Here is a 26,237-nt window from a genome sequence, read left to right as displayed (position 1 = left end):
TATTAGCTACTCAGGAGGCTGAGGAGGGAGGATTATCTGAGCCCTGGAGGTCAAGGCTATAATGAACCATGATTGTGCCACTGCACTCCAGCCTTGGCAACACAGTGTGAGACCCTGTCTCAAAAACAACAAAAACCCAAAACAAAAACAATAAATGACTAGACCTGAGGCCTGGCCTTTAGTTGCTGCCCTGCCCTTGTGATCTGGTCACTCAGGATCCCCTGGGCCTAAACACACAGCCTATTGTCCACTTCAAGAAGGCTCCCCACTGCCTGGCTGGCAATTGGGGTGGGCCTTGCAGCCCCCACCTGTCCTAGCCCCATGGCGCTGGTGCTGCAGGCCCCCGCCTGCTTGTTCCAAGCTCCTCAGCCTCCTGCAGGGTTGCCTGCACCTGATGGCGACGAATCAGGAAGGCAGGCGTGTCCTGGGCCATAGAGCAGTCATGGCTGTCCAGCCACCAGGGGGCTCCATTTGCAACCTTGGATGTGGCTTTGGCCTCTTACTCCAAGGTGTCCTTGGGGCCCCCAGACAAGAGACAGGGAGACTGGAGCCCAACCCACCCCCCCAACACACTTGGCCCATCCCTGCCCTATCCTGGAAAATGGGGGCCACTGCACGTGCAAGGGACATAGGACAGGAACCTTTGGCCTTGTTATCAGATATTTTAAAACCAAGTACAAACATTATCAGGTGCAGTTTTCACAGCAGCAAGAAACCTGTGCTTGCAGAAATAAACACATGCCAGCAAACCACCTGTGCGGAAAGCCACACACAGCCATTGTTTTTGCACCCTCAGGTGACATTTGTCCCAGGGAAGGTCACAGCTGCCTGAACCTTTAAAACTCCCAGACACGCACTGCCTGTGCAGGATCTGGAACCCAGCAGCACTGCCAGGGCCTTGAAGTGCTTCTTCAGAGACCTCTCTTCATAAACTACTTTTTTTCTTAAAGCAGCAAAAGGAGAAAATTGACATCAAAGGATATTCCAGATTCTTGATAGCATTCTCATCATCTCTGAGGACATCACCATCCTCTCAGGTGAGCACCAGGTGGAGTGCCTCCGGGTGACTGGCCAGTTTGGAGCAGGGAGGGAGGCTTAGAGTCTTGTCCTCCAGCAGAGGACAAGTGAGGAGGCTCCAGCATCCCTCCCGGGCGGGTTTTCTGCTGGATGGAAGAGTGACTCGGGGTCCTCCACGTGGTGCCAGCTGTTTGGGTTTCTGGACGTTGTAGGAAAGGCTTGCGGGGGTTTCCCCTGCCCACGTCCCCCTGACCTTGAGCTGCACCAGCCCCTGCCAGCTGGGCCCCTGGAAGCTGGAGTGCTGTGGCAGGGATGACGTCTCACTTCTGTTATGTCTCTGTACCCTGTGCTCTCCCAGGATGAGGGGCATGAGGCTGCTGGGAGCACTGCTGGCACTACTGCAGGGGGCCGTGTCCCTGAAGATCGCAGCCTTCAACATCCAGACATTTGGGGAGACCAAGATGTCCAATGCCACCCTCGTCAGCTACATTGTGCAGGTGAGGCCAGGGCGGCCTCTCCCCAGAAGCAGAGGAGCTCTGGAGTCTGGGGCTGGTGGGCAGGGCCAGCCCTGTGGGGCCACAGAGTGTCAGGTGTGGGGTAATGAGCGCCTCTGCCCCCAGCCCGGCGGAACAGGCTCTTGGCTGCGGACCAAGGTCCTCGTCCCTGCTGTGCTGTCCCTGGCTGGCAGCAGGAGCCCAGGCAGAAACATGAGGCTGCAGCTAAACCCAGCAATGCCATGAGCATCACCTGTGGCTCCCTTTGTGGCAGTGTGGGGTCCCTAGGTGGCACCAACCCTGCTCAGCACTGCTGTGGCCCTGCCCCCAGATCCTGAGCCGCTACGACATCGCCCTGGTCCAGGAGGTCAGAGACAGCCACCTGACTGCCGTGGGGAAGCTGCTGGACAACCTCAATCAGTGGGTGACAGTGGCAGGGTCCTAGGGAGGTGACATCTCGTCCAGGGCACAGCCTCACTTCACTTGGGCCCCAAGGGTGGGGGGACCTGGGCACAGCCTTGCTGTCGGCAGTCAGAGGCGTCCCCTAAGCCGCCCACCCACTGGGACCTTTTGTTTCCTCAATCCAGGGATGCACCAGACACCTATCACTATGTGGTCAGTGAGCCACTGGGACGGAACAGCTATAAGGAGCGCTACCTGTTCGTGTACAGGTGGGTGGTCCAGAAAGCCAGAAGCTCCTCCTTCACCTGGGAGGGCCCCAGCAGAGCAGGGAAGTAGTTTGTCCTAAGGGGCAAGAACCTGAGGCTGCAGGGCAGGTCCAGGATGGAGTGAAAACACCTTCCTGAGGTCCTGGACCAATGGGGTGAGCAGGTGGCGGCTTGCCGGCCCGCCCTCCTGTCTGTGACGCAACGCCTGCCTCCTGGGAAGCAGGAGTGGGGCAGCTTCCAGCCTGGGGTCACCTCCTCCTGCCCCGCCTTCCCGCAGGCCTGACCAGGTGTCTGTGGTGGACAGCTACTACTACGATGACGGCTGCGAGCCCTGTGGAAACGACACCTTCAGCCGAGAGCCAGCCATCGTCAGGTTCTCCTGCCCATTCACAGGTGGGTGCTGCCACACTGGGTGCTGCCTGGGCCAGGGTGGGGCACAGCTTGGCGCTTACGGCCTCCATCCCGTCCTAGGGAACCTGGAATGGCTGTGTCACACACTGCCCTCCCAGTCCCCGGGGCTTGGGTTTTCCATTCATTTGGAACATGACCCCCCCCAGGGGGACTGTCATGATTCACAGTTCCAACTGACATGGTGACTGAACCTGCCCCCAGGGAGTGGCCGCTGCACAGAGGTCAGGGAGTTTGCCATCGTTCCCCTGCATGCTGCCCCGGAGGACGCAGTAGCTGAGATCGATGCTCTCTATGACGTCTACCTGGATGTCCAAAAGAAATGGGGCTTGGAGGTGAGACCTTCCCAGGGGCAGTGGGCACCAGCGGCCTCCACTTGTCCCTGGGCCCACAGGCAACGTTTCCTGGTAGGACGTCATGTTGATGGGCGACTTCAATGCGGGCTGCAGCTATGTGAGACCCTCCCAGTGGTCATCCATCCGCCTGCGGACGAGCCCAACCTTCCAGTGGCTGATCCCTGACAGCGCTGACACCACAGCTACATCCACGCACTGTGCCTACGACAGGTGAGCAGGGTATCGCGCTTAAGGCAAAGAGCAGCCGTGACTCATACGTCTGGCTTCAGAAGTCTCGAGGCCTTTGGACACTCACCCAACTGAACTTCAGTTGATCCACTCAAGAAACAGAATAACAAGAGCTACGATTTTTAGTTTTTTAGGAAAAGCGCATTTGGGGATAAGAGGAGAGACAGACACATTAGGCTGTCACGTGGTTTCCACTTTGAGGGGCACAGGCCAGGGTGTGCAGTTTTGGGCACCCACAGACCTGCACTGGCAGGTCCCAGGGCTCTTAGTTTAGTTTCTGTGAGCCCTGAGCCAGGCCCATGGGTGACAGGGGAACCTACTCTCTCTTCCCAATACCCATCAGGATCGTGGTTGCAGGGACGCTGCTCCAAGACGCTGTTGTTCCCGACTCGGCTCTTCCCTTTAACTTCCAGGCTGCCTATGGCCTGAGTGACGCACTGGTACGTGTCCTCCCTTGCACAGTCACATGGGGATGGGACACAGGAGCTTAGGCTCAGCCCAGACCCTGTGCCCACTTGCCTGCAGGCCCAAGCCATCAGTGACCACTATCCAGTGGAGGTGATGCTGAAGTGAGCAGCCCTCCCCACGCCAGCTGAACTGAGGACCCATCCTGCTGCAGAAGCCAGACAAATAGCCCAACACTCAGGTTAAGAAATACCTTTTAATTTAGGTAAATAAAGCTCAAGGAGGTGGGGCTGTCATCTGTGGTGTCAGTCCTTCTAGTCCCTGGCTGTCAGTGTCGCTCCAGGGCCTTGACAAGCAGCTCATTCAAGGGGCCCACCATGGCCCTAGGGTCGTCAACAAGCCCAGCGGCAATCATGGCGTTCTCGTATATCTGAAAGGCAAGAGTGGAAACCCATTATGAGGGCCATGGGGCATCTTTTCTTTTTTTTTTTTTTTTTTTGAGAAAGTCTCACTGTTGCCCAGGCTGGAGTGCAGAGGCACGATCTTGGCTCACTGCAACCTCAGGTGATCCACCCGCTTCCCAAAGTGCTGGGATTACAGGCGTGAGCCACCACACCTGGCCATTTTTCCCTTTTTAAAGCAGAATTTGGCTGGGCACGGTGGCTCACGAGGTCAGGAGATTGAGACCATCCTGGCCAACGTGGTGAAACCCCGTCTCTACTAAAATACACAACAATTAGCCAGGCGTGGTGGCATGTGCCTATACTCCCAGCTGCTTGGGAGGCTGAGGCAGGGGAATTGCTTGAACCCGGGAGGCGGAGATTGTAGTGAGCCACGATCGCACCACTGCACTCCAGCCTGGAAATAGAGCGAGACTCCATCTCAAAAAAAAAAAAAAAGGCAGGATTTTGGAGGAAACTGCTGTTCCAGCCCGAAGGTAGGCTCTCAGGGCTGGTAGCCCAAATCTGTGCAGTCATCCTAAGCTGCTGCACTCACCTGATCCACCAGCAGCTGGGCCAGGCCAGGCTCGCTTGCCCGCAGCTGATTCAGCTTCTTGATGAGCACATGCCTGCAACACAGAACCCACCAGAAAAAGCAGCTCAGGACCACGTGCTGCAACCCTCCCTTCATGTTTTGGGATTATCCGAATATTTAGTTTTTTAAAGGTATATAGATGATATGATTATATACCCAGAAAACCCAAGCGAAGCAGGAGTGTATTAGAAAATGCTGTAAGGTAGCCAAGTTCCAAGATCAAAATACACTAAAGGGACAAAAGGAGCTTAGTATGTGAAGACATGCCTTGGTTCCTAGATAAATAATAAAAGAGAAGGGAGGAAGTCCCATATGTTGAAACATATTATAGGGCTCTAGTAAATAGAACAGTTTAGCTCTGGAAAGGGGGAAGGTGGACACTGGTCTGATGAGGACAGTATTTCACAGAAGAGGGAGGAGACAGATCACTCCGTCCAGCAGCACTGGGATAACTGGGAGCCATGCAGAAAACCATTTAGACCAGAGTAAATTCCAGAGGGATCAAAGATGAAAAGCACAATTCTAGGGAAGAAATGCTTCATAATCTCAGAAGGGGAAAGAAAGCCTTTCCACACAAAACTACAAACCCAAAAGCCAAAAAGTAAAGAATGATTGATACATTTGACTTTAGAAAAAAGCATCATGTAGTATTTAACATGAAAATTATAATTTTTCACTTAGGAGAAGTCTGATAAAACCGAGGGCTCCGGGGAACTGTACATTTGTACAGCCTCTCCAGAGGACAACTGGAGTTAGGAAACCCACATGTGGATGTGCTGAGACTCAGCCATTCCACTTCCTAACTGCATCCCTTTAAATAACTTTTTTTAGATGGACTCTCACTTCTTCACCCAGTCTAGAGTGAAATGGCATGATCTTGGCTCACTGCAGCCTCCCGGGTTCAAGAGATTCTCCTGCCTCAGCCTCCTAATTAACTGGGATTACAGGCACCCACCACCACCCCAGCTAGTTTTGTATTTTAGTAGAGACGGGGTTTCGCCATGTTGACCAGGGTCTCGAACTGTCTCGAACTCCTGACCTCAAGGGATCCACCCGGCTAAGCCTCCCAAAATGTTGGGATTACAGGCGTGAGACACCGCACCCAGCCTAAACCAGGAAACACTTTAAATGCACATCCTCACATTTCTAGTCTATGTAGCTGGAAAAAAGGACCTTTTTTTTTTTGGAGATGGAGTCTCGCTCTGTCGCCCAGGCTGGAGTGCAGTGGCCGGATCTCAGCTCACTGCAAGCTCCACCTCCCGAGTTTACACCATTCTCCTGCCTCAGCCTCCCGAGTAGCTGGGACTACAGGCGCCCGTCACCTCGCCTGGCTAGTTTTTTGTATTTTTTTTTTTTTAGTAGAGACGGGGTTTCACCATGTTAGCCAGGATGGTCTCGATCTTCTGACCTCGTGATCCGCCCGCCTCGGCCTCCCAAAGTGCTGGGATTACAGGCTTGAGCCACCGCACCCGGCCCAAAAGGACATTCTTAATATGCTAATGCGGAGATCACCTAGTTACCCTACAGGAGAAAAGCAAGGCAAGGACCCACTGCACAGCAGGTTACCCCCAGAAAACCCAAGGGTGCAGCTGCCCACAAGTGCACATCATCTCTGCAGAAATACAAAAGCCCTAATGCTGGCTGCACTGGGGACACAGGTAAGAGGAAATTTTCCCCCGTAAACAGTTTTGAATTCTGAACTGTGTGGACAGAACACCAAATTTTAAAACAAATAAAAGTGAACCTGGCTGGCCACAGTGGCTCTCGCCTGTAATCCCAGCACTTTGGGAGACCGAGGCTGCAGTGAGCTCTGATGGTGCCACTGGTGCACTCCACCCTAGGTGACAGAGCGAGACCCTGTCTCCAAAAGTGAAGTCCTTTGGCAATAGACAGAAACGAGCACTTCTGCAGCTATCTTAAAAAACTAGTTTGGCACCAAAACTAGTTAAAGTGACATGGCGTCTGCCTCACTGAGCTGCTCCAGCAGAGGCGCAGGCATTCTGCAGACTGGTGCTGCTGTGGGAAGGTGCTTACTCGGCACTGACAGCCATAAGCCAAGTCAGCTTTTCCCCCAGCAGTGCCATGGCCAGGACAATGATTCTCCCTCACTGCCAGTATCATTTTTAAAGTTAAGGTTCTAAAATGACAAAAACAAAAAAACTAGACATGTACTAAAGAACAAAACAAACCCTGGCTGGGGGTGGTGGCCCACACTTGTAATCCCAGCACTTCGGGAGGCCAAGGCAGGTGGACCGTGTGAGCCCAGGAGGTAGAGGTTGCAGTGAACTGAGATCGCCCCACTGCACTCCAACCTGGGGGACAGAGTGAGACCCTGTCTCAAAAATTAAAATACTACTTAGGCTACATTGTGGGGAGTGGTAAGGCTATGGATTTCGATTTCCTTTCTGTTGTTTTCTAACATTTTTGGTAGCTTGTTTATGTAACTTCATTTTTTAAAAAATTGCTGTATATAAAATTTCCCCCAGAAAAGAAACTTCATATACAACAAGTTAGAAAATGAAATTTTAAAATACCCAATAAGACACATCAAAGAATAATTCTTTAAATATGGTACCAGAACTCTACAGAGAATGTAAGGTACCAAAGGATGTTGAAGACCTAAATAAAAAGATCATATTCATGGGTGCAAAGAAGTGATACTGTAACAGTGCCAGTTCTCCTGAAAACTCAATTTAGGAAATCAAAACAATCTCAATCAAACCCCAACAGGCCAGACGCAGTGGCTCACACCTAGAATCCCAGCACGGTGGATCACATGTGGCCAGTTTGAGACCAGTCTGAGCAACATAATGAGAGCCCATCTCCACAAAAATTTTTTTAAAAAATCAGGAATGATGGTTCACACTGTCTCAGCTAACTCAAGAGGCTAAGGCAAGAGAATCATTTGAGCCCAGGAGTTTGAGGCTGTACAGATCACTGCACTCCAGCCTGGGCAGCACAGACCTCATCTCGAAAGAAAGAAACATAGGAACAATGAATTCATGACTCTGTCAAGATTTCTTAAGATCCCAAAAAAGCATCTAATGAAAACGTAAATGTTCTATTAAGAATACCTACTCATCAAAAGATACCTAAAGGCAGGGGAAAAGACATCTACAACAGATAAAGGGCGTATAAAGAATAGCGGGAAGAAAGCAGGGACATCTTACACGCTTAGCCACTGTCAGGGCTGGGGGTTCTCGGTCCACCCTGGAAGCAGCTCCCACCACCGGGTCCCCAGAGAAACCCACACAAGCCCCAGACACGCGGACAAGAATATTCAAAGCAGCCTGGTTCTCCAAAACTTCTGACCAAGAACCACCCGAGGCGCAGCAGAGCAGAACGGAGGAGTCTGCTGTACCGAGGTGGGTTTCTGCAGCAGACATTATTCGGCTACGAAAATAAACTTGTGGCAGCCCCTCTGCGTGGGCAACCCTCATGGCAAGTGAGCAAAGTGAGACTTCAGCAAACACCAAGATCCACGTACAAACCTCAAAACAGGCAAAACTGAGCATGTTCAGGACATGCACAGGTGGCAAAGCCATAAGGTGGGATGCGGCTGGCCGGCCAGGCTCCATTTCACATGGGTGCAGCCTAAACTGAATACAGCTCCTCAGAGTTACTCACGTGTCCACAGGCCTCACGCACTTTTCTTCTGTGTCACATTCCACAACAGAAGAACACCACACACAGGATTCTGGGGGATCCCGCAGGCTGGAAGGGCCAGGAGTGTGGCCTCACCTGGGGTTGATCTCCAGCGTGGGCTGCAGGAGCTGTGCGCGCTCCTCCTGGGTCTTGGCCAGCTGCTGCATGCGCAGGAAGTGGCGGGCAGCCCCCATCTCCAGCACGGTGACCATGGCAGGGTGGGTGTCCAGTCGCAGGGTCACCTGTGAGCAAAGCCAGGGGTTGAGGGTGATAAACGTTCCCAGTGTGAGAGGGCTGGGGACTGGCAGCATCTTAACCAGGGGTGAAGGTCACCCAGACCACGAGGTAGCAGGCGGGGTCTCAAGGACTCTCCTGTACCAGTGCTGCTACCGCCCCATGACCCACTAACCTGTGGGCCCTGAGCTGATGCCCCACAGATACTATGCCCTAGGGGCTCCACCACCCTGGTCCCCTGCTGCTGCCTCCAGGAGCTGCCCAAATCCATCCTCTGGTCCGCGCCAGCCCACCCAGCATGACGCCCCTCCTCCAAGTGACCATGCGTGGGACACTCATTTCTCGCTCAGAGCTAGACTGATTTGGTGGGGGCAGGGGCGGGTCTTAGCTCTCTGAAGCCCACCCAAGACCCGCTGACTAAGAACCCAAGGGAAAATGTGAGCTCCTGAGGGCTGGGGTAGCATGTCCCTTCTTCGGACTCCATGTCCTCAGCCGCCACAACTCCTGAAGGGTCGGGACCAGGACAGTCCGCTGGGGCTGCTGGTTTTCCATTTTCAGTTCGCACCTGCTCGGGAGCAGGGCCGGGAGGAAGACACTGTCCTCCTGCCTCAGCGCACTCCCGGGCAACACGTGTGCCCACCAGCGACCCACAGGGTCTCCCGCTGACACCATGGGCTTCTGCTGCTGCTGGAAGGATACCCACCGGGCCAGGTTCTAGGAGCCACCAGCTGGCCGGCCTGTTACGCACACTGAGGGCCCCAGTGGCCAAGGGGTCATCCATCCCCGGGAAAGCCTCACCTTCACGTTGGTGACACGCGACCCCAGCACGTTTCTCATCCAGGCCATGAGCTCCTCCGTCTCCTTCTCTGACAGGCGCTCGGCAGCTGTGTAAGAGCAGGCGAGAGTGAGCTCAGGCCTGCACCCCCAATCCCCGGCTTCCATGGGGGCCATGCAGCATCCTGCTAGCTCCCACCTCCTCTCCCGCCAGGATGGAGACAGAAGCCAGCAAGATGCTTTTCATCTACAAGTAAAACCTCAAAGGATGCTTCAGGTTGCCTGAGGCCCATACAACTTGGTTAGGGCTTTAAAAAGACAATACACAACCTCTCAAGAAGCTGGGCCAGCTCCAGAAGCCACCATGGCAGGAGCACTGGACAGATCCCTGGTATCTACACCAGAAGGCACCTCCCCCCAGTCACCAGGGTGCTCCCACAAGGCTCTTCTCGGGGGTGGCTGAGCCCAGGTCAACTGAGGAAAACCCAAGGGAAGCCCTCACTGCAGGACAGCAGAGGCGTGCAGGGAGTAGGCACCGGCCCCATCCCTAGAGAACAAGGGATCCGACCTGGGGACCCGTCCTCAAACTTCTCCTCCTTGTAGTGATCCACGACGATGTCCGTCTCCACGGAGATCAGCTGCTTCTTGTCAAACTCACGAAGGTGCAGCAGGGTGAGCTCATCAAACTGCTCATAGCAGAAGAGAACCTGCAGGTGGTCAAGAGCAGCTCTGTCAGGCCCGGGGGCCTCCACCCACCACAGAAGAAAGGATGTGGGCAGCAGGAGGGCTGGGGGAGCCAAGCGGGCCACACTGGGGCAGGTGGGGATCCCAGGCCTGTGTGACAGTTACTGCCACACCTGGGTCTGAGGAAGGCTCTCATCTGCCTTCAAGGCAAAAGCACTCCACGCATAAAGAAATCCACATGTGGCTGAGTGCAGTGGCTCATGCCTATAATCCCAGCACTTTGGGAGGCCAAAGTGGGCAGATCACAAGATCAGGAGTACGAGACCAACATGGTGAAACCCTGTCTCTACTAAAAATACCAAAATTTGCTGGGCAAGGTGGCAGGCGCCTGTAATCCCCGCTACTTGGGAGGCTGAGGCAGGAGAATGGCTTGAACCTGGGAGGTGGAAGCTGCAGTGAGCCAAGATCACGCCACTGCATTCCAGCCTGGGCGACAGAGCAAAGACTCTGTCTCAAAAACAAAAAACAAAACAAAAAATGCACATGTGACCTCCAAGTGACAAACACAACCATCACAGTCGGTCCAGCCTCTGTGTCCGTGACCCGGACTCACCGTGCAGCCCCTACCCTGCATCTTGGGCAGGTTCCCCCAGCACAGAGCTGAGAAGGTCAAGCCCTCCCCAGGCTGCAGCCCCGGGAGCCTGCCCGCCCACCACTCACCCACCTCTGTGTCTTCAAGCCCTCCCCAGGCTGCAGCCCCGGGAGCCTGCCCCACCCACCACTCACCCACCTCTGTGTCTTTCTTCTTCATGGCCTCATAGTAGGGCGAGTGCTCTGCCAGGTGCCGGCTGGGGGCGCACAGGTAGTAGATGTTGCGGGTGCCGGCCTGCATTCGACTGGCGTATTCTGAGAGGCTGGTGAACTGCCCAGTGGGCAGCACTGAGGACTCGTAGCGCAGCAGCTTTGCTATGTCCTCCTGGAAGGGATGAGGCAGGTCACCATTTGCTCCAGGCCCATGGGCTCAATGTCCCCCAGTCAGCTGGGCACAAACCCTCTGATGCCCATGGCCTCCTGGCACTCCAGGCTGGCCCTGACGCGAAGGACAGTAGTGGACTCGGGTTGTCTGAGACCAGGCTTTGCTCTGCCCATCAGGCCCCTTTCGGGAGCTCTGGGGGCTTGGGAAGCACCTCTTGCAGGGGCTCTCCAGGGAGCTACGCGCACCATGCCCTGGGAGGGGACCCCCCGCCCCGCAACAGCAGAGCCTGGCCTGGACCTAGCATCTTCCCTCTGCCCTCAGCGACAGAGGCAGTCTCTGATGAGCACACAGACATGGGTGAAGTCCACGGTTCTCAGCCCTCCTCACAGCTGGCCAGTGGGATTTGGAGAAGGGCCCTTAGAGGAGGGGTTTGCCCTCTTCCCCATCAGCTGAACACAACTGTGACCTCTGGAGCTCATGGGAGCTGCAGCTGGAAGGACACACCAGGGTAAACAGACGGAAAGAGGGAAAAGCAAGGAGCTGGGCACCCACCCAGCAGGGCCCAGGCCACCCCTGCACACATGGTGGGTCTGCACTAAGACATGTCACACGTGCACACCTACAAAGACCTAGAAATGTCTCTGGCTCCTACCTATGTGCTATTAACTCAAATGAAGATAAATGAGAATGAAGAGGCCTGTGTCAGAAGCTGCCAGAGTCTGCAGACAACCAGAACACAGCCTCCTTGGGGCCCCACACACGTGGTCACCCTCCTCCCGCTGCTGGAGAGAAGGGACCTCAGCACGGGATGGGCTCCTAGGATGAAATGTTCTGGGATTACAGTGGAGGCAGCTGCACCACACTGTGAATGCACTAAATGCCACTGAAGTGTACGTGTTAAAAGCTGAATTCTGTGAATTTGATGCTATGTAAATTGTATCTCAATAAAAAAATGGACAAAAAATGTTTATGGAACAAATGTTTCATTTTTCAGCCATCCACTGTTTGAGTAACTGAATGACTGGCCCCAGTAGCATAGTGTTTGGAGACTGATATCCAGTACATGATGATAGCCCCTCAGCAGACACTGAGACCACCCCCTTCCCCACCTATGGGATCACAGTCCTTGGCTTGTCCCGCCTGTGGCTCCCCAGCCCCCAACATCCTCTGCGGGGAGATGGTCTCTGCACACCCCCATCCTGCCACTCCCTGGGCTGCAACTTCAGACAGCGGTGGGGCTGAGCCCTTCAGAGCAGAGCACAGCACTGGCGGGAGGTCAGGACGTGGCTGGAAGGTGCCAGAGGCCCGACTTTCCATTTCCTGACCCTGGCAGCAGCAGCAGGAGCCAGGATGCCCAGCTGCACCACCGTCACATCAGGGGATGCCTCCACCAGCGTCCTCAGCAGCCCCCGGGACAAGGCGGCCCAAAGGCCTGGAACACAGCTCCTACCTTGACCTCCTGCTCGGTGGTGGTCACAATGCCCTCCCGCATGAACAGGCCGTAATCTTCAAAAAACTTTGCATATTTTTCAGCATCTTTTTTACTCTGGTCAATGAAGAATTTGATCAGCCTCTGCTGTAAAACGTCCCGGAGTTTCCTACAGAAAAGAAATGCATTTAATACACAAAAGCAGCCTCTATGAAATACAAATGGCCAGAGGGTACGAAAAAATGTTCAGCCCCACTAAAAATCAAAAAAGTGAAAACAACAAGGTACCGTTATTGGCCCAACTGAAAAAGACTGAGCAGAAGGACAGAAACCCTGGGCAGTGGCCAGACAGGAGGCAGCAGGGTGGAGCGCACACACCCCCTGGAGGCGGGAGGAGAACCGCTGCCCCCAGAGACAGATACCCACACCCAGAAAATGCTTCCAACCTTTCAGCCAGTTGTTCCAATTGTAGGAACTGCACCTTAGGAAACACGTGAGCACACCAAGATTTACGTACCAGGATTTTCACTGCGGCACATAAAATATAACAATTATGAACAATTATGAATTATGTTCAAGAATATAGGCTAAAATTATGTAATGCTAAATGGCCATTAAACAAAAAGCATCTTTTAATAATCCTCAATGACATGAGAAAGTTAACTGTTGAAAGAAAAACCAGAAAAATCCCAATATGGGTAAATTACAGTATATCTATGGATACAGGCAAAGACTGTACATTCTACTTAACAATTTTCCATAGTTAGGAGCAGCATTGTATATACTATATATGTGCACTGTAATTTGGGGTTTATACTGAATATATGTGCACTCTCACTTTTCAAAATTGGGATTTGAGGGATCAGGATATTTACTGCAGCATTACATAATGGCCTAAAATTAGGAACAACTTTATCACTGGGATTAGGGATATTTTTATTTCCTTCTTAATATTTCACCTTTCCTTTAAGCAGGTAAATTACAATGTATTTCAACAATCCAGAGCAAGGGAACAACACTCTATCAAGTTCATTTACAGCCTTTCCTCCCGCACTCCATCCCCAGTTGACTCAGTGCTTCAGCCACAGGGCAGAATGGGACAGGACAGTAGCCCAGGATGTGGTGCAGGGCCCAGGGAAGGTATCTATGCAGGGCCATGGTTGAGAAGAGCCTGGTATGGGTGTCAGAGCCCAAGAACCCCAGAGAAGGGTGTCCAGTCTGGGGGCATGACCAGCCCACTGTGGAGAGTCAGAGCCCAAGTGGGTGACAGGGACACCCGCAGAAGAGGGCAGTGGCAATGGTAGATTGGTTACATGGAGGGGGATTGGTCAAACGGGTAACTGTGTTAAGAATAATCAACCGGGCGAGGTGGCTCATGCCTGTAATCCCAGCACTTCGGGAGGCCAAGGTGGGTGGATCACCTGAGGTCAGGAGTTCCAAGACCAGCCTGGCCAACATGGTACCACCCTGTCTCTACTGAAAATACAAAAATGAGCTAGGCATGGTGGCAGGCGCCTATAATCCCAGCTACTCAGGTAGGCTGAGACAGGAGAATCGCTTGAACCTGGGAGGTGGAGGTTGCAGTGAGCTGAGATCACACCACTGCACTCCAGCCTGGGTGACAGAGCAAGAATCAGTCTCAAAAACAAAACAAACAAAAAGAATGAGAGAGAGATTTCTCACTGTCCAAAGGGACTTTCAAACACAGGAGAAGGAAAGACCAGAGCATCCCGGTGGCACTGGATTCATATTGGAGGTATCAGTGTGAACATGAGAGAAAAATAAATCAAGGTATAGGTATAGGCACGTACACACACACACACACACACACACACACACACACACAACCACTCTCTGTCTCTCCGCTTCCTAAGCTCTATCTACTAAGAGGGCCTGGGAGCACTGACACCTTAATAGTGATGAACACCCACAGTGCCCAGATCTTGGCTTCTAAATACCATTCTCCATTAAAGGAGACAGGGATCCTTAGAGAAGTAGTAGTCTTAGGGCTAAAAGGCTTCATGCAATACAAGGTGAGCCTGGAACATCTGATACCAGAGGAAGTCCTCAAAGCAGGATCTGCCCAGGGCCTGTCCAAAAGGATGGGAGACCATGAAGAGGCTCACACTGGCCACATCAGGGACCATCTGAACATCAAAAATAATAGGCCAGATGCGGTGGCTCAAACCTGTAATCCCAGCACTTTGGGAGGCCAGGGCAGCTGGATCACTTGAGATCAGGAGTTCGAGATCAGCCTGGTCAGCATGGTGAAAATCTGTCTCTATAAAAAGTAATAAGCCGGGCATGATGGCTCCCACCTGTAATCACAGCACTTTGGATGGCTGAGGCAGGTGGATCACCAGAAATCAGGAGTTTGAGACCAGCCTGGTCAACGTGGTGAGACCCCGTCTCTATTAAAAGTACAAAAAATTAGTGCCACATGGTGGTGGGTGACTGTAGTCCCAGCTACTTGAAAGGCTGAGGCAGGAGAATCACTTGAATCTGGGAGGCAGAGGTTGTGGTGAGCTGATATCTCACCACCGCACTGCACTCCAGTCTGAGCAGCAGCATAAGACTCTATCTCAAAAATAAATACATAAAAATAAAAAAAAAAATTTTAGTAATGATAGCAACAGATTATAAACTCTTGAATAAAACATGAAATCAGCCCATATAAATAAATTACAAACAGTATAAACACAATTTTTTTTTTTTTAATCAGATGGAGTCTCGCTCTTGTCCCCAGGATGGAGTGCAGTGGCGTGATCTCGGCTCACTGCAACCTCTACCTCCCGGATTCAAGCAATTCTCCTGCCTCAGGCTCCCGAGGGCTGGATTACAAGGTGCCCGCCACCACACCCAGCTAATTCTTTTTTTTTTTTTTTTTTTTTTTTTTTTTTTTTTTTTTTTTTTTGAGCATGAAAAAACTTGGCGCAGAAAGTACGGTCACCAGTACGTAGTCTATTATCACTCTGCTCGCCCAGCTGAGACAGTGGCGTGATCTCGTTGCTCACTGCAACTAACCATTCCCGGTTCAAGCAATTCTCTGCCTCAGCCTCCCGAGTGGCTGGGATTAGAGGTGCCTGCCACCATGCCTGGCTAATTTTTTTGTTTTTTTAGGAGAGATGGGGTTTCACCATCTTAGCAGGCTGGTAACTCCTGACCTTGTGATCCACCCGCCTTGGCCTCCCAAAGTGCTGGGATTACAGGCGTGAGCCACTGTGCCCAGCCAAATTTTTCTATTTTTTAAGTAGAGACGGGGTTTAACCATGTTGACCAGACTGGTCTTGAACTCCTGACCTCAGGTGATCCACCCGTCTCGGCCTCCCAAAGTGCTGGGATTACAGGCGTGAGCCACCTTGCCGGCCAACACATAAATATTTTAAGTAAATAAATGAACATATTGAGAGTTTCATGAAGAATGTGACATTTACATAGCTTCAAAATACCACCCGTCACATCTGTTAATTACAAAGAGGAGGACATCCTTGTTTGTTGGAAATGCACCCCAAAGGAATCGGGAAGGCAACTTCCTCTCACAGGGTTCGAGGAGAAACATGTTCTTGGTACCATGCTTCCAACTTTTAAGTCTGTGATTCTCTTAAAAGTTCTAATTTTGGCTGACTCTTTTCTGATCGAGATGAGTTCTCAGACTGACAACGCAACCTTTGACAACCACAAGCTGGGATGAGTACCCCTGCTCTGCAGCTTCGGGCACCACCAGGGGGCCAGCACGCCTGCCACAGCCAGGAATGCAGCTCCCTTACTGAGGAAGACCACCCCTCTGTGACTCAGTTTCCACAACTATGAGTGAGGACTCACGGCTCCCCTCACAGGATGAAACAGGTGTTTATGCAGGCTCAGCACAGTTCTCAGTGAAGAAGAAACACTCAGGAAGCACATTCAGAAAGGGGAGAGGAATGCAGTCGCCTCAGCCTGCAGGGACACCAGGAGCTCCCTCTCCACAGGGCCTGGCCCCTGCCTCCACTTCATCCGGGAGCTTCCCAGATGAGGCCAGACGTGTCCCCAGTTCAGTGGGTGTCCTTTGCTTTATCTAGCCCAGGGACATTGTGCCTGGAACCTCCCCTCCTGTGGCCACTCCTGGGCAGGGTGATGGGGATGGGCAAAGGGTGGGGACAACTCCAGCACCAGCAATAATCTTCCGGGAGTCAGCCCCAAGCCCTCTCTTCACTGAAGTGAACTGAAACATTGGGCAGACCACCAGTAACCCACAGGCGCACTCCAAGCGCGCAGGGTCAATACGCCAAAGAGCACGACTCTAACAATCACAAAACAGTTACTGCTGTGGGGCGGGGACGTATCCTGCCAAGGTCAGCACATCTGCTGCCCTGCGGTCATGGCAGCAGCAAGGTGGGGTCCTGCTGTCAGGAGCCAGCATGGCTGTGTGGGGAAACAAGGACTGAAGTTCCCTCTTCATTGATTATATAACGTATCTGTAGTAAGCAAGGAAAATACCTTTTATATAGTCAAATCCTCTGACCAAGTAACCCCACCCCTAGTATTCTATCCTAAGGAATATAGCTGCAGGTAAATATTTCAGAACAGGCCGGGCGCGGTGGCTCACACTTGTAATCCCAGCACTTTGGGAGGCCAAGGCAGGCAGATCACAAGGTCAGGAGATTGAGACCACCCTGGCTAACACGGTGAAACCCTATCTCTACTAAAAATACAAAAAATTAGCTGGGCGTGGTGGCGGGCGCCTGTAGTCCCAGCTACTTGGGAGGCTGAGGCAGGAGAATGGCGTGAACCCGGGAGGCAGAGCTTGCAGTGAGCCGAGATCATGCCACCGCACTCCAGCCTGGGTGACAGAGCAAAACTTTGTCTCAAAAAATCAAAAAAAAAAAAAAAGATTTCAGAACAAAGATAAACATGTGTACTGCAGTGTCATAACAGCAGAAACGCTGAGACAGCCCAGCTCTGCAGCCCCAAGGGACGGGATCGGTAAACTACAGTATGTCCCTATGATAGCCCGTGATGTAGCAACTAAAAGTGCTTCCAAAAAACGACATGGAAAGTGCTGCAAATAAACTAAGTAGAAAAAAGGAAACAGTATAAGCGATATGCATTCAGTTGTGTGAAAAACAAAAACAAAAAATCTAAGTGGCCAGGCACAGTGGCTCATGCCTAGAATCCCAGCACTTTGGGAGGCTGAGGCTAAAGGATTGCTTGAGCCCAGGAATTCAAGACCAGCCTGGGCAACACAGTAACATCACAACTCTACAAAAAATACAAAAAAATTAGCCAGGCATTGTAGCTCACACCTGTAGTCCCACCTACTTGGGAGGCTGAGGTGGGAGGATTGCTTGAGCCCAAGAGGTTGAGGCTACAATAAGCTGTGATCACATCACTGCATTCCAGCCTGGGCAACATGGCAAGACCCTATCAGTCAACCAATAAAACCATTACTGCGGCTTGCTTGGTTGAAAACAGAAAAAAATCTCTGTGGCTCTTTCTGCCTCTGAAGTGAGGTAGGAGGACATCACCGGCAGGCCATGTGACCTGTGCAGGGCTGGGCATGGACCCGCCGGGCAGGAAGCCACACTGTCCACCATCTCCCCAGACCTGCTCCTGCCCATGGCACAGGACAGAATCTCTGAGGATCACTGCCTCTCGGTATGGGCCTCTCGCCATCCCCACAGTGCAGCCCAAACACACACCAACTACCCAGCCTCACTCTTTACCCGAGAAGCCGCTTCCATTGCAACACTGGAGAGAAACCGGTGGAGGAACACACTGCAGGCGCGTGGGGGGCTCCGACAAGGCCCGTTCCATGGCATGCTGCACATGGTGGGCTCTTGAGAGACCTCCAGGGCTCCTAATTCCAGCTGAATCCTCCCCCCACAGGCTCCCTCTGAAACCTGCCCTACGTGGCTGCCAATCTACCCAACCCTAAACCGTCAACAGTGGTCATCTTGAGGTGAGAGCACAGGTGGCTTCAATGTGCTCTAGTAAGGAAATGTTACTTGCATTACAAGAAAAAAAGCCAGTAAGCGAGGTTTTGAACAAAGACTATTTGGTGAGCCTGGGGCCAGGATGGGGAAGTCATAGCTACTGATGGAGAACCCGGAGCTAGTGCACTGGAGTCCCCTCCACCCAGGGCTGGCCTGCTGCAGGGTTGCAGTCACAACCCTGGGGCACAGGTGGGCAGGTCTGGCTCTGCAGCCCCCTCCCCCTATCCAGACTCCAGCCTCAGCCATGACCAGCTGTCCCCACGTTCTTCTGGACCACAGGCCTCAGAAGCCAGGCCAGCACCTGGAAGGCTCCTGAGGGCCCCCATGTGCAGGCCAGGCTTCCCCATCCACCTCTGCTCTCCGCTCCATGGGCCACGGCTAGGGCCCTCTGGGGGCAAAGGAGCGGGTAGGGGCCTTGTCCCCAGCACGGTCCTCTCCCCCCGGCCCGAGGCTCACCTGATGAGCATGCTCTCCTGCAGCAGCTCCCGGCTGAGGTTCAGGGGAATGTCCTCACTGTCCACCACACCTGGGAGACACGGCAGTCAGCTTCTCCAGGGGCTGCGGCCCTCCACACCACCCAACATTCCCCATTAACCTGTCCTTTGTCTCCACGCCTGGCCTTCAACCCAGCATGTGTGCTAAGAGGGAAGCAGAGAGGCGGCACTGGCGGAGCTTCCTCTACGTCCTGCCACCTCCCAGAACAGTGACCTGGGCTGTGGGTGGGCTGGCCAGCCTCGGGATACACTCGGACAACCACAGCCTGGGCTTTATGTTAAAAATCATGGCCAGGCACGGTGGCTTAAGCCTGTAATCCCAGCACTTTGGGAGGCCAAGACGGGCAGATCACGAGGTCAGGAGATCGAGACCATCCTGGCTAACAAGGTGAAACCCCGTCTCTACTAAAAAATACAAAAAACTAGCCAGGCGAGGTGGCGGGCGCCTGTAGTCCCAGCTACTCGGGAGGCTGAGGCAGGAGAATGGCATAAACCCGGGAGACGGAGCTTGCAGTGAGCTGAGATCCGGCCACTGCACTCCAGCCTGGGCGACAGAGCAAGACTCCGACTCAAAAAAAAAAAAAGATCATAACTCTGGCTGGGCGCGGTGTCTGATGCCTGTAATCCCAGCACTTTGGGAGGCTGAGGCAGGCAGATCATGAGGTCAGGAGTTTGAGACCAGCCCGGCAATTATGGTGAAACCCCATCTCTACTAAAAATACAAAAATGAGCCGGGCGCGGTGGCGCATGCCTGTAATCCCAGCTACTCAGGAGGCTAAGGCAGGAGAATCACTTGAACACGGAAGGCAGCGGTTGCAGTGAGCCACGATTGTGCCACTGCACTCTAGCCTGGGTGACAGAGCAAGACTCATCTCAAAAAAAAAAAAAATTCATCAGGGATGGTTTTCACCTCTGTGTACCAAGGCTTAAATACTGAAGTCTTTCTTAAACTATAATCTCACTCAAATGTAACACAAGTCACATATAAACCTGAAACTCACACAGTATCCCTACACGTGGAAAGACCTCAATGGGAACACCCCAGTGCTCCCCCAAGATCAGCCATTCACACAGGGAGGCAGGGCAGCTCCCGGGGTGTGTAAACGTGGCTGACTCGCAGGCCCACAGGCAGTGCAGGCCCACGGCGATGCAGGCCCACCGCGGTGCTCTCGCTGCGGATGGCTGCTGAGAACGGAATCAGCCAGGTCCCTCACAGATGTAGCGGGCGACACCGGGCCACAGGGGCACCACTCACGGACTCTGGGCAGCGTACCTCGGATGAAGCGCAGCCACTTGGGCAGAATGTCCGTGGCCTTGGTCTGGATGAGGACTTTGCGGCTGTACAGTGCAACGCTGGAGCCCAGCTCCCGGCTCACGTCAAACATGGACGGTTTCTGGGGGTGAGGAGAACACGCCATCATGTGGCACTGACCCTCCCCAGGCAGGTCCTGGCTGGGAGGCAGGGGGCAGATGCGATGAATCCAGCGCCCACTGTCCCCCTCACCCTCCCTCGGCATCTGCTCTGAGTTGAAGCCCAGTGCAGGGGCCCCACAGTGCCCCACACCGTGGCTCTGCAGGGGCCGAAGGCCTTCTCTGGCAGCTGCTGCCCTCCCCCGTCCACCCCCTAAGGAGGACACAAGAAAGTGAACCTTGCACATACCCCTGAACACAGCCAAACCTTACTACAGGTCAGGGGTCAGCAAAAAGCCCTCCAGCCAAATGCAGCTCACGGCCTACGTCTGTGTAGCCTAAGAGTCATTTTCACACTTTCAAACAGTTGAGGACAGATTTCGGAAAGGAGGATCTCATGAGACATGAAGATGAAATTCAAATTTCAGTGTCTACGCAGCTCACGGAACCCAGCCCTGTGTGCTCGGGGGGCAGCATGGGCGGTGCTGCTTCCTCACCCGGCAGGGTTAGTGGCTACGACAGAGATCGGGTCCGAAAAGCCGGGGTCAGCTCCTGTCTGGCTCAGTTCCTGTCTGGCCCTCACGGAACCTGTCTGCCAGCACCTGCTCCACACTGGCACTTCCAGAACTGGGACCCACACCTCATCACAGGGGATCTGGTTAAAATGCGGGGGTATCTAGTTCAAATGTGAGGGGACCTGGTTAAAATGTGGGGGACCTGGTTAAAATCCAGGGAGTCTGGTTAACATCCGAGGGATCTGGTTAAAATGCAGGGGGACCTTGTTAAAATGCGGGGAGAGCTTACTAAAATGTGGCCTCCCATGCAGGAGCCCTGGGTGGGGCCTGAGACTCTAACAAGCCCCTGGCGGCCACACCCGGGCGGCTCTTTACAAGACGGATGCCAACTGTGCGGGACATTATGAGAGTTCCAGGCAGACAAGGACAGGAAAGCCTAGGGGCGGGACGGGCTGGCTCTCAGCCCCCAATAGGTCCCCTTACGGCAGGATTTGTGGGCACTTCAGTGTGGTAAAGGAAAGCAGGGGAGTTGGAGGGTGTTGAGGAAGCACACAGAGAGGCCCACAGAGCGGCAGACCACAGGCCCTTCCCGGAGCGCCTGGCAGGACAGCATCCACTGATCCACAGCAGGTGATGCAGGCTGAGGGCCCTCCCCCAGGCAGGCCCCAGTCCACAAGCCCCCACCCCAGCCTGCACTGAGATGCCCACCAATCCTTCCCTCGCCATGTGTGACCCGTGAGAGAGGAAACATCTGTGCTCACCCACCCAGAGACATCTGTTCTTTCTTTTTTATCAGCGATGAGGTCTCACTAGGTTGGCCAGGCTGATCTGCAACTCCTGGGCTCGGGTGATCCACCCTCCTCAGCCTCCCAAAGTGCTGGGATGACAGGCGTGAGCCACCGCACCCAGCACTACCTGTTTTTTATGCCCTCACGCGGCCACATTAATCATGTGACATCTGCAGAGCTGATGTCACAGGGGGACAAAACAGAGTTCCCCCGAGGGCCGCGGGCCTGCCGCAGCAGCTCACCGTGTCCGGCACGTAGAAGAGGCTGCGGATGTTGAGCGGCGCGTCTGTCTTATAGTGCAGGGTGTAGCGGGGCTTGTCGTAAGCCTGCGCAATGTAGCGGTAGAACTCCTCATGTTGCCACTCGCTGATGTCCTTGGGGTCCATCATCCAGATGGCCTGGAAGCAGAAATCGGCGGGGAGGGCATCGTGTTTACCACGCACGTCTTCCCCACCACCGTGCAGGCCTGAGCCAGTGCGGCACCTGTCCCTAGACAGGTTCCTGGGACAGATGGGCGGTGGTCTCAGGTGTAGACCCCTCTCCAGCCCCACCAGTGGGCTGTGCTGGGAAGTGCAGGTGAGACACACAAGGCTCTGGGGCACCTCAGGACATGTCAGATGGACCGGTCGGGCCCTAAGGGGGCCTGTGGGAGAGGACAACGCTGCCCAGCAGGGGCGAGCTGACGAATACGGTGAAGGCCGTGAGAGTGAGGATGACCCACGCTGCACCACAGGTGAACCGCGAGGAGGGGAGTCAGTCACTGAGGGCAGCATGCCGTATGACTCCATCCAGAAGAAATGTCTGGAACAGGCAGCCCAACGGAAAGAAAGGAGACCGTGGCTGCAGGGGCTTGGGGAGGGGTGGTGGGGAAAGGGCTGCTTTTTGGGGTGATGGGATGTTCTGGAATTGATGTGGGGTGACTGCATAGCCCTGTGGCTGCACTGAACACCATGGCTGCACACTAACGTGGTGACCCAGCTGGGATGGGCGGCACGCCTCAGTGAACGCTGACTCCTGACCCCGGCTGCCCGGTACACAGGGGTGGGCTGTGGTGGAGCTGGGCCCTGCCTCATTCATCCCCACACCCAGGACTCATCTCCACAGAGCAGCTCGCCCTGTGACTCTGGGCCGCAAGCCCCGGGCTCATCTCTTCCCCACTGCCCTGAAATGTACAGCTTCGTCTCCATGGCTGAGCAGCCCGTGGAGGAGCTCGGGGCCCACCTGCAAGGTGTTCTTCCGCCTTCCGTTCAGGTACAAGGGGAAGCTGACGAAGTTGCTGTACTTCGCTACCACATCTGGAAGGGACAGAAGAAAAACCACACTGCATCTACAATGCTGGTGGAAACGCAAGCTTTGCAGCAGCTCCAGGGTGAGCGCCAGCCTGCTGGGAAGGGTCCTCCATGCTGTGCCCACTTCACAGGTACAGAAATGGGGCACATGGAGACACCTGTCCTCCCGCCCGTCTCATGGGGGCAGCAGCAGAGCCCAAGTGAGAACCAGATCTGTGGAGGCCCCGGCGGCTGCGAGACTGCAATGCCAGCTCGTGGCTGGAACATGGCTTTCTGGGCTGACTCCTGGGGGTCACTCAGGACCTCCCTGAGCATCCAGCAGGACACATTCAGGGAAAGCCGCACCCACATCCTGGGACAGGACTGCGCCAAACCCCCAGGGGCGCTAAAGGCCAGGACTATGCAGGGGAAGGAGAATGAGGCCTGCCTCAGCCAAGCTGGCTTCCTCCCAGTCCCAGCACACAGAATCAGCAGGAACTCAGTGCTACGCAGCCCTGGCAGGCAGCCCCTCCCAGTTCTACAGCAGCTCGGTCCTTCGTGGCTCTTCCTGTACACCCTTCATGCAGGCAGAACCCAGGAAAATGCCTGCTGACCTGGTGGCCTCCAGGCCACACATGGATCCCGGAGTGAGCCTGGGCCAAGGCTCCCGCTCACCTCGCACCCGGGCCTCGCTGGCAAACTCCCTGCAGTCGGATTTCAGGTGGATGATGATTTTTGTCCCGGTTCTAACTCCTGAAGCTTCGGCGATTTCAAACACTCCAGAGCTAAGGCAGGCAAGGAAAGGAAAAGCCAGGTGGATGAGACACTGGGACACACCCTGCATAGGACTCCAGCAGTTCCCTAGGGTTTCACAGGCAGAGCCCAAACCAACACACAACACACCTCAAATGCCCCATTTCTGACCCCAGGGCACCACTCAGGCCATCAAATGCCCATCAGGAATGATGACCCTGTGGCGGGCGGCAGAGTTCTGGTTCCCTTGCGTGGTGGGCCGGGGTCCTCCACCTACCCTGGGCTTGGAAGAAGCCCCTGGGCTTACCCCGAAAGCAGCCCTGGGGCACTGCGGGAGCCTGGCCCAGCTCCACATCAGCTGCCGGCTGCCCAGGGGCAGAAACAAAGGCCGGGGGCCAGGCACCCCCTAAGAAGAACAGAAAACCATCTCAGAAGCACAGGAGCGGGAACCCCCCGGCAGGGTCGTGTTGATGCCTTGACCCAAGTTTACTCTGAGCCCTGCTCTCATGGAATTAAACAGGAAAGTTAGTTTTGGGAGAGTGGGGAGTCAAGCTGAGCACACGGCACACACTGTGGAACAGAAATGGCATCATGGAGGGAGGACACCTCGGCTGGATGGAAGCGGCTCACCCGCTAAAAAGCCCCCGGAGCTGGGGGTGGTGGCTGAGGCAGGAGAATTGCTTGAACCTGGGAGGCGGAGATTGCAGTGAGCCAAGGTTGTGCCATTGCACACCAGCCTCCGCAACAAGAGTAAAACTGTCCCAAAAGAAAAAAAGAAAAAAAGCCCCCAGCAGGCTCCTCACCCTACAGAGGCAGAGGTGGGCTGGCGAGGCAAAGCCAGGAACTGCCAGGGCCGGCAGGAAGCAGAATGAGCTCGTGCAGAAGGTCGGACACAGGAGGCTGCAGAGGGGCCACCGGGTGAGAGGCCAGTCCTGCAGTCCAGCCACTGAGGAAGGAGCTCAGTGTGGGCCAGGCCTGCCTTCCCAAGCAAAGTGGTGGTGACCAAGCACATGGGACCAGACAGGTGCCATGGGTCACTTGGAGCCACAGAAGTCACTGACTCCCCAAAGTGGGAGAGTCAGATTTTACATAAAAAGCCCAGAAAATGCCTGTGTGCATTTTGTGGCCAGGTACGGTGGATCACGCCTGTAATCCCATCACTTTGGGAGGCCGAGGCAGGCGGATCACCTGAGGTCGGGGGTTCAAGACCAGCCTAACCAACATGGAGAAACCCCGTCTCTACTAATAATACAAAATTAGCTGGGCGTGGTGGTACATGCTTGTAATCCCAGCTACTCAGGAGGCTGAGGCAGGAACCCGGGAGGCGGAGCTTGCAGTGAGCAGAGACTGCGCCACTGCACTCCAGCCTGGGAAACAGAGCGAGACTCCATCGCAAAAAAAAAAAAAAAAAAAAAAAAATGCCCAGAAAATGCCTGTGTGCGTTTTCTGAGTCCAACCCTTTCCAAACTCCATGCTAAGGGCTCCAGCTCAGCTTTGAGCTGCCTGTCAGGCGACATTCGTCACTCACCCATCTGAAAGCCACCGGTAACCCGGGCTCCCCGGGGCTGCCGAGCGGGAATAGACCTCCACTCTGTCGGCCACCATGAAAGCTGAGTAGAAACCCACTCCAAACTGGCCGATGATCTTGCTGCTGGCCTCAGCCTGGTTCTGCAGCGTGTCCAGGAAAGCCTGCGGGGCAGAGGCCAGTTAGGGAGGCAGACTCCCCTCCACAGAGCAGACACGACACCGCGGCTGTTCTGCCAGCACCGCTAAGACCTCTTCATCCCTAAAACAACCACACCGAGTACTTTTCCACCCCATTCTACACATGAAGAGCTACGTCACAGAGAGGTGACACACTGGCCCTAGGACAACCAGCTGGCAGCAGTGGGACAAGTGTATATTCCATTTGATTCCCAAAGCCCGTAGTCCTGCCTGTCCCAGACAGGTGGAGGCCTGCAGGTCACACCTGGAGTGGAGAAAGAGCAGCCTGTATAAGCTCATTCCCTTGAATAAGCTCCTTCCACAGGAAGGCCAGGAGTGAGGAGAGCCTCCAAACTGGCTTCCAGATTCAAGTCTCCTAGAGACTATACTTTGTGGGAAAACAGTGGAAATCACGCACATGTGTCTGTAAGCACCACACAGCACTTAATTTTTCTACTATAACATTGCCAAAGATCCTAAGGCCAAAAATCAAGTAAAATGTACAAGCCCACTGCCCTGGCCCATGCTGTCTGATGGAACTTTCTCCGATGATGGGAACGTTCTGCATCTGCCAGGTGCACTTGGACAGCCTGCCGAGCACCTGGAATGTGGCCTGTACAGCTGAGGAGCTCGATGCCCCCTTTTATTTAATTTTAATGCATTTACATTTAAACTGCCACATGTAGCTGGTGGCTGCCACAGAGGAAAACAGACCAACCTTGAGAGAAATACAACAAAAAACGTAACATGGCGGATAAAGTCAGTTATGGTAGTTTTTTTTTTTGGGGGGGGGGTGTTTGTTTTCGTTTTGTTTTGAGATGGAGTCTTGCTCTGTCACTCAGGCTGGAGTGCAGTGGTGCGATCTCGGCTCAATGCAACCTCTGCCTGCCAGGTTCAAGTGATTTTGCTGCCTCAGCCTCCCGAGTAGCTGGGATTACAGGTGCCCACCACCATGCCCAGCTAAATTTTGTATTTTAGTA

The 26,237-nt window shown here is 54.1% G+C and overlaps 2 protein-coding genes across 3 annotated transcripts in view; one reads left to right on the top strand and one right to left on the bottom strand.

The window, feature by feature from the left end:
* TRAP1 (TNF receptor associated protein 1) overlaps window positions 1-26,237 on the bottom strand; it is an 81,689-nt gene that overhangs the window by 3,371 nt on the left and 52,081 nt on the right. The window contains exons 6-18 of one of the 2 annotated variants that reach the window (XR_001888040.1): window positions 25,082-25,242; window positions 23,476-23,585; window positions 22,754-22,827; window positions 21,775-21,930; window positions 20,093-20,213; window positions 18,782-18,851; window positions 12,375-12,522; window positions 10,739-10,924; window positions 9,833-9,971; window positions 9,289-9,374; window positions 8,353-8,498; window positions 4,573-4,645; window positions 3,830-4,006 (exon numbers count right to left, since the gene is read on the bottom strand). Coding sequence is in view for 1 of the 2 variants with exons in the window: in XM_017886333.1 (XP_017741822.1) it covers window positions 3,905-4,006; window positions 4,573-4,645; window positions 8,353-8,498; window positions 9,289-9,374; window positions 9,833-9,971; window positions 10,739-10,924; window positions 12,375-12,522; window positions 18,782-18,851; window positions 20,093-20,213; window positions 21,775-21,930; window positions 22,754-22,827; window positions 23,476-23,585; window positions 25,082-25,242 (1,572 nt within the window). In the remaining variant the exon portion in view is untranslated. Of the gene's footprint in view, window positions 1-3,816; window positions 4,007-4,572; window positions 4,646-8,352; window positions 8,499-9,288; window positions 9,375-9,832; window positions 9,972-10,738; window positions 10,925-12,374; window positions 12,523-18,781; window positions 18,852-20,092; window positions 20,214-21,774; window positions 21,931-22,753; window positions 22,828-23,475; window positions 23,586-25,081; window positions 25,243-26,237 lie in introns of those variants that run through there. The other variant, XM_017886333.1, reaches the window with a different exon arrangement.
* On the top strand, window positions 109-3,872 carry DNASE1 (deoxyribonuclease 1). Its single transcript, XM_017886334.1, has 9 exons — window positions 109-1,037; window positions 1,376-1,514; window positions 1,843-1,931; window positions 2,099-2,182; window positions 2,457-2,572; window positions 2,792-2,922; window positions 2,999-3,153; window positions 3,515-3,611; window positions 3,697-3,872. Exons 2-9 carry the CDS (start codon window positions 1,377-1,379, stop codon window positions 3,742-3,744), a joined length of 858 nt encoding a protein of 285 aa, XP_017741823.1. The 5' UTR covers window positions 109-1,037; window position 1,376; the 3' UTR covers window positions 3,745-3,872.

The sequence above is a fragment of the Rhinopithecus bieti genome, unplaced genomic scaffold (assembly GCF_001698545.2).
Source record: "Rhinopithecus bieti isolate Rb0 unplaced genomic scaffold, ASM169854v2 scaffold_13704, whole genome shotgun sequence".
NCBI lineage: Eukaryota > Metazoa > Chordata > Mammalia > Primates > Cercopithecidae > Rhinopithecus > Rhinopithecus bieti.
The sequence above is the reverse complement of the archived record's forward strand: the minus strand, read 5'-3'. Positions and strand labels throughout refer to the sequence as shown.

Coding starts and splice junctions, on each gene's coding strand:
- DNASE1 (XM_017886334.1), top strand. CDS start 1,377: ATGAGGGGCATGAGGCTGCTGGGAGCACTGCTGGCACTACTGCAGGGG. Junction 2,923..2,998: donor AAAAGAAATGGGGCTTGGAG/GTGAGACCTTCC, acceptor GTTTCCTGGTAG/GACGTCATGTTGATGGGCGA. Junction 3,154..3,514: donor ACGCACTGTGCCTACGACAG/GTGAGCAGGGTA, acceptor AATACCCATCAG/GATCGTGGTTGCAGGGACGC.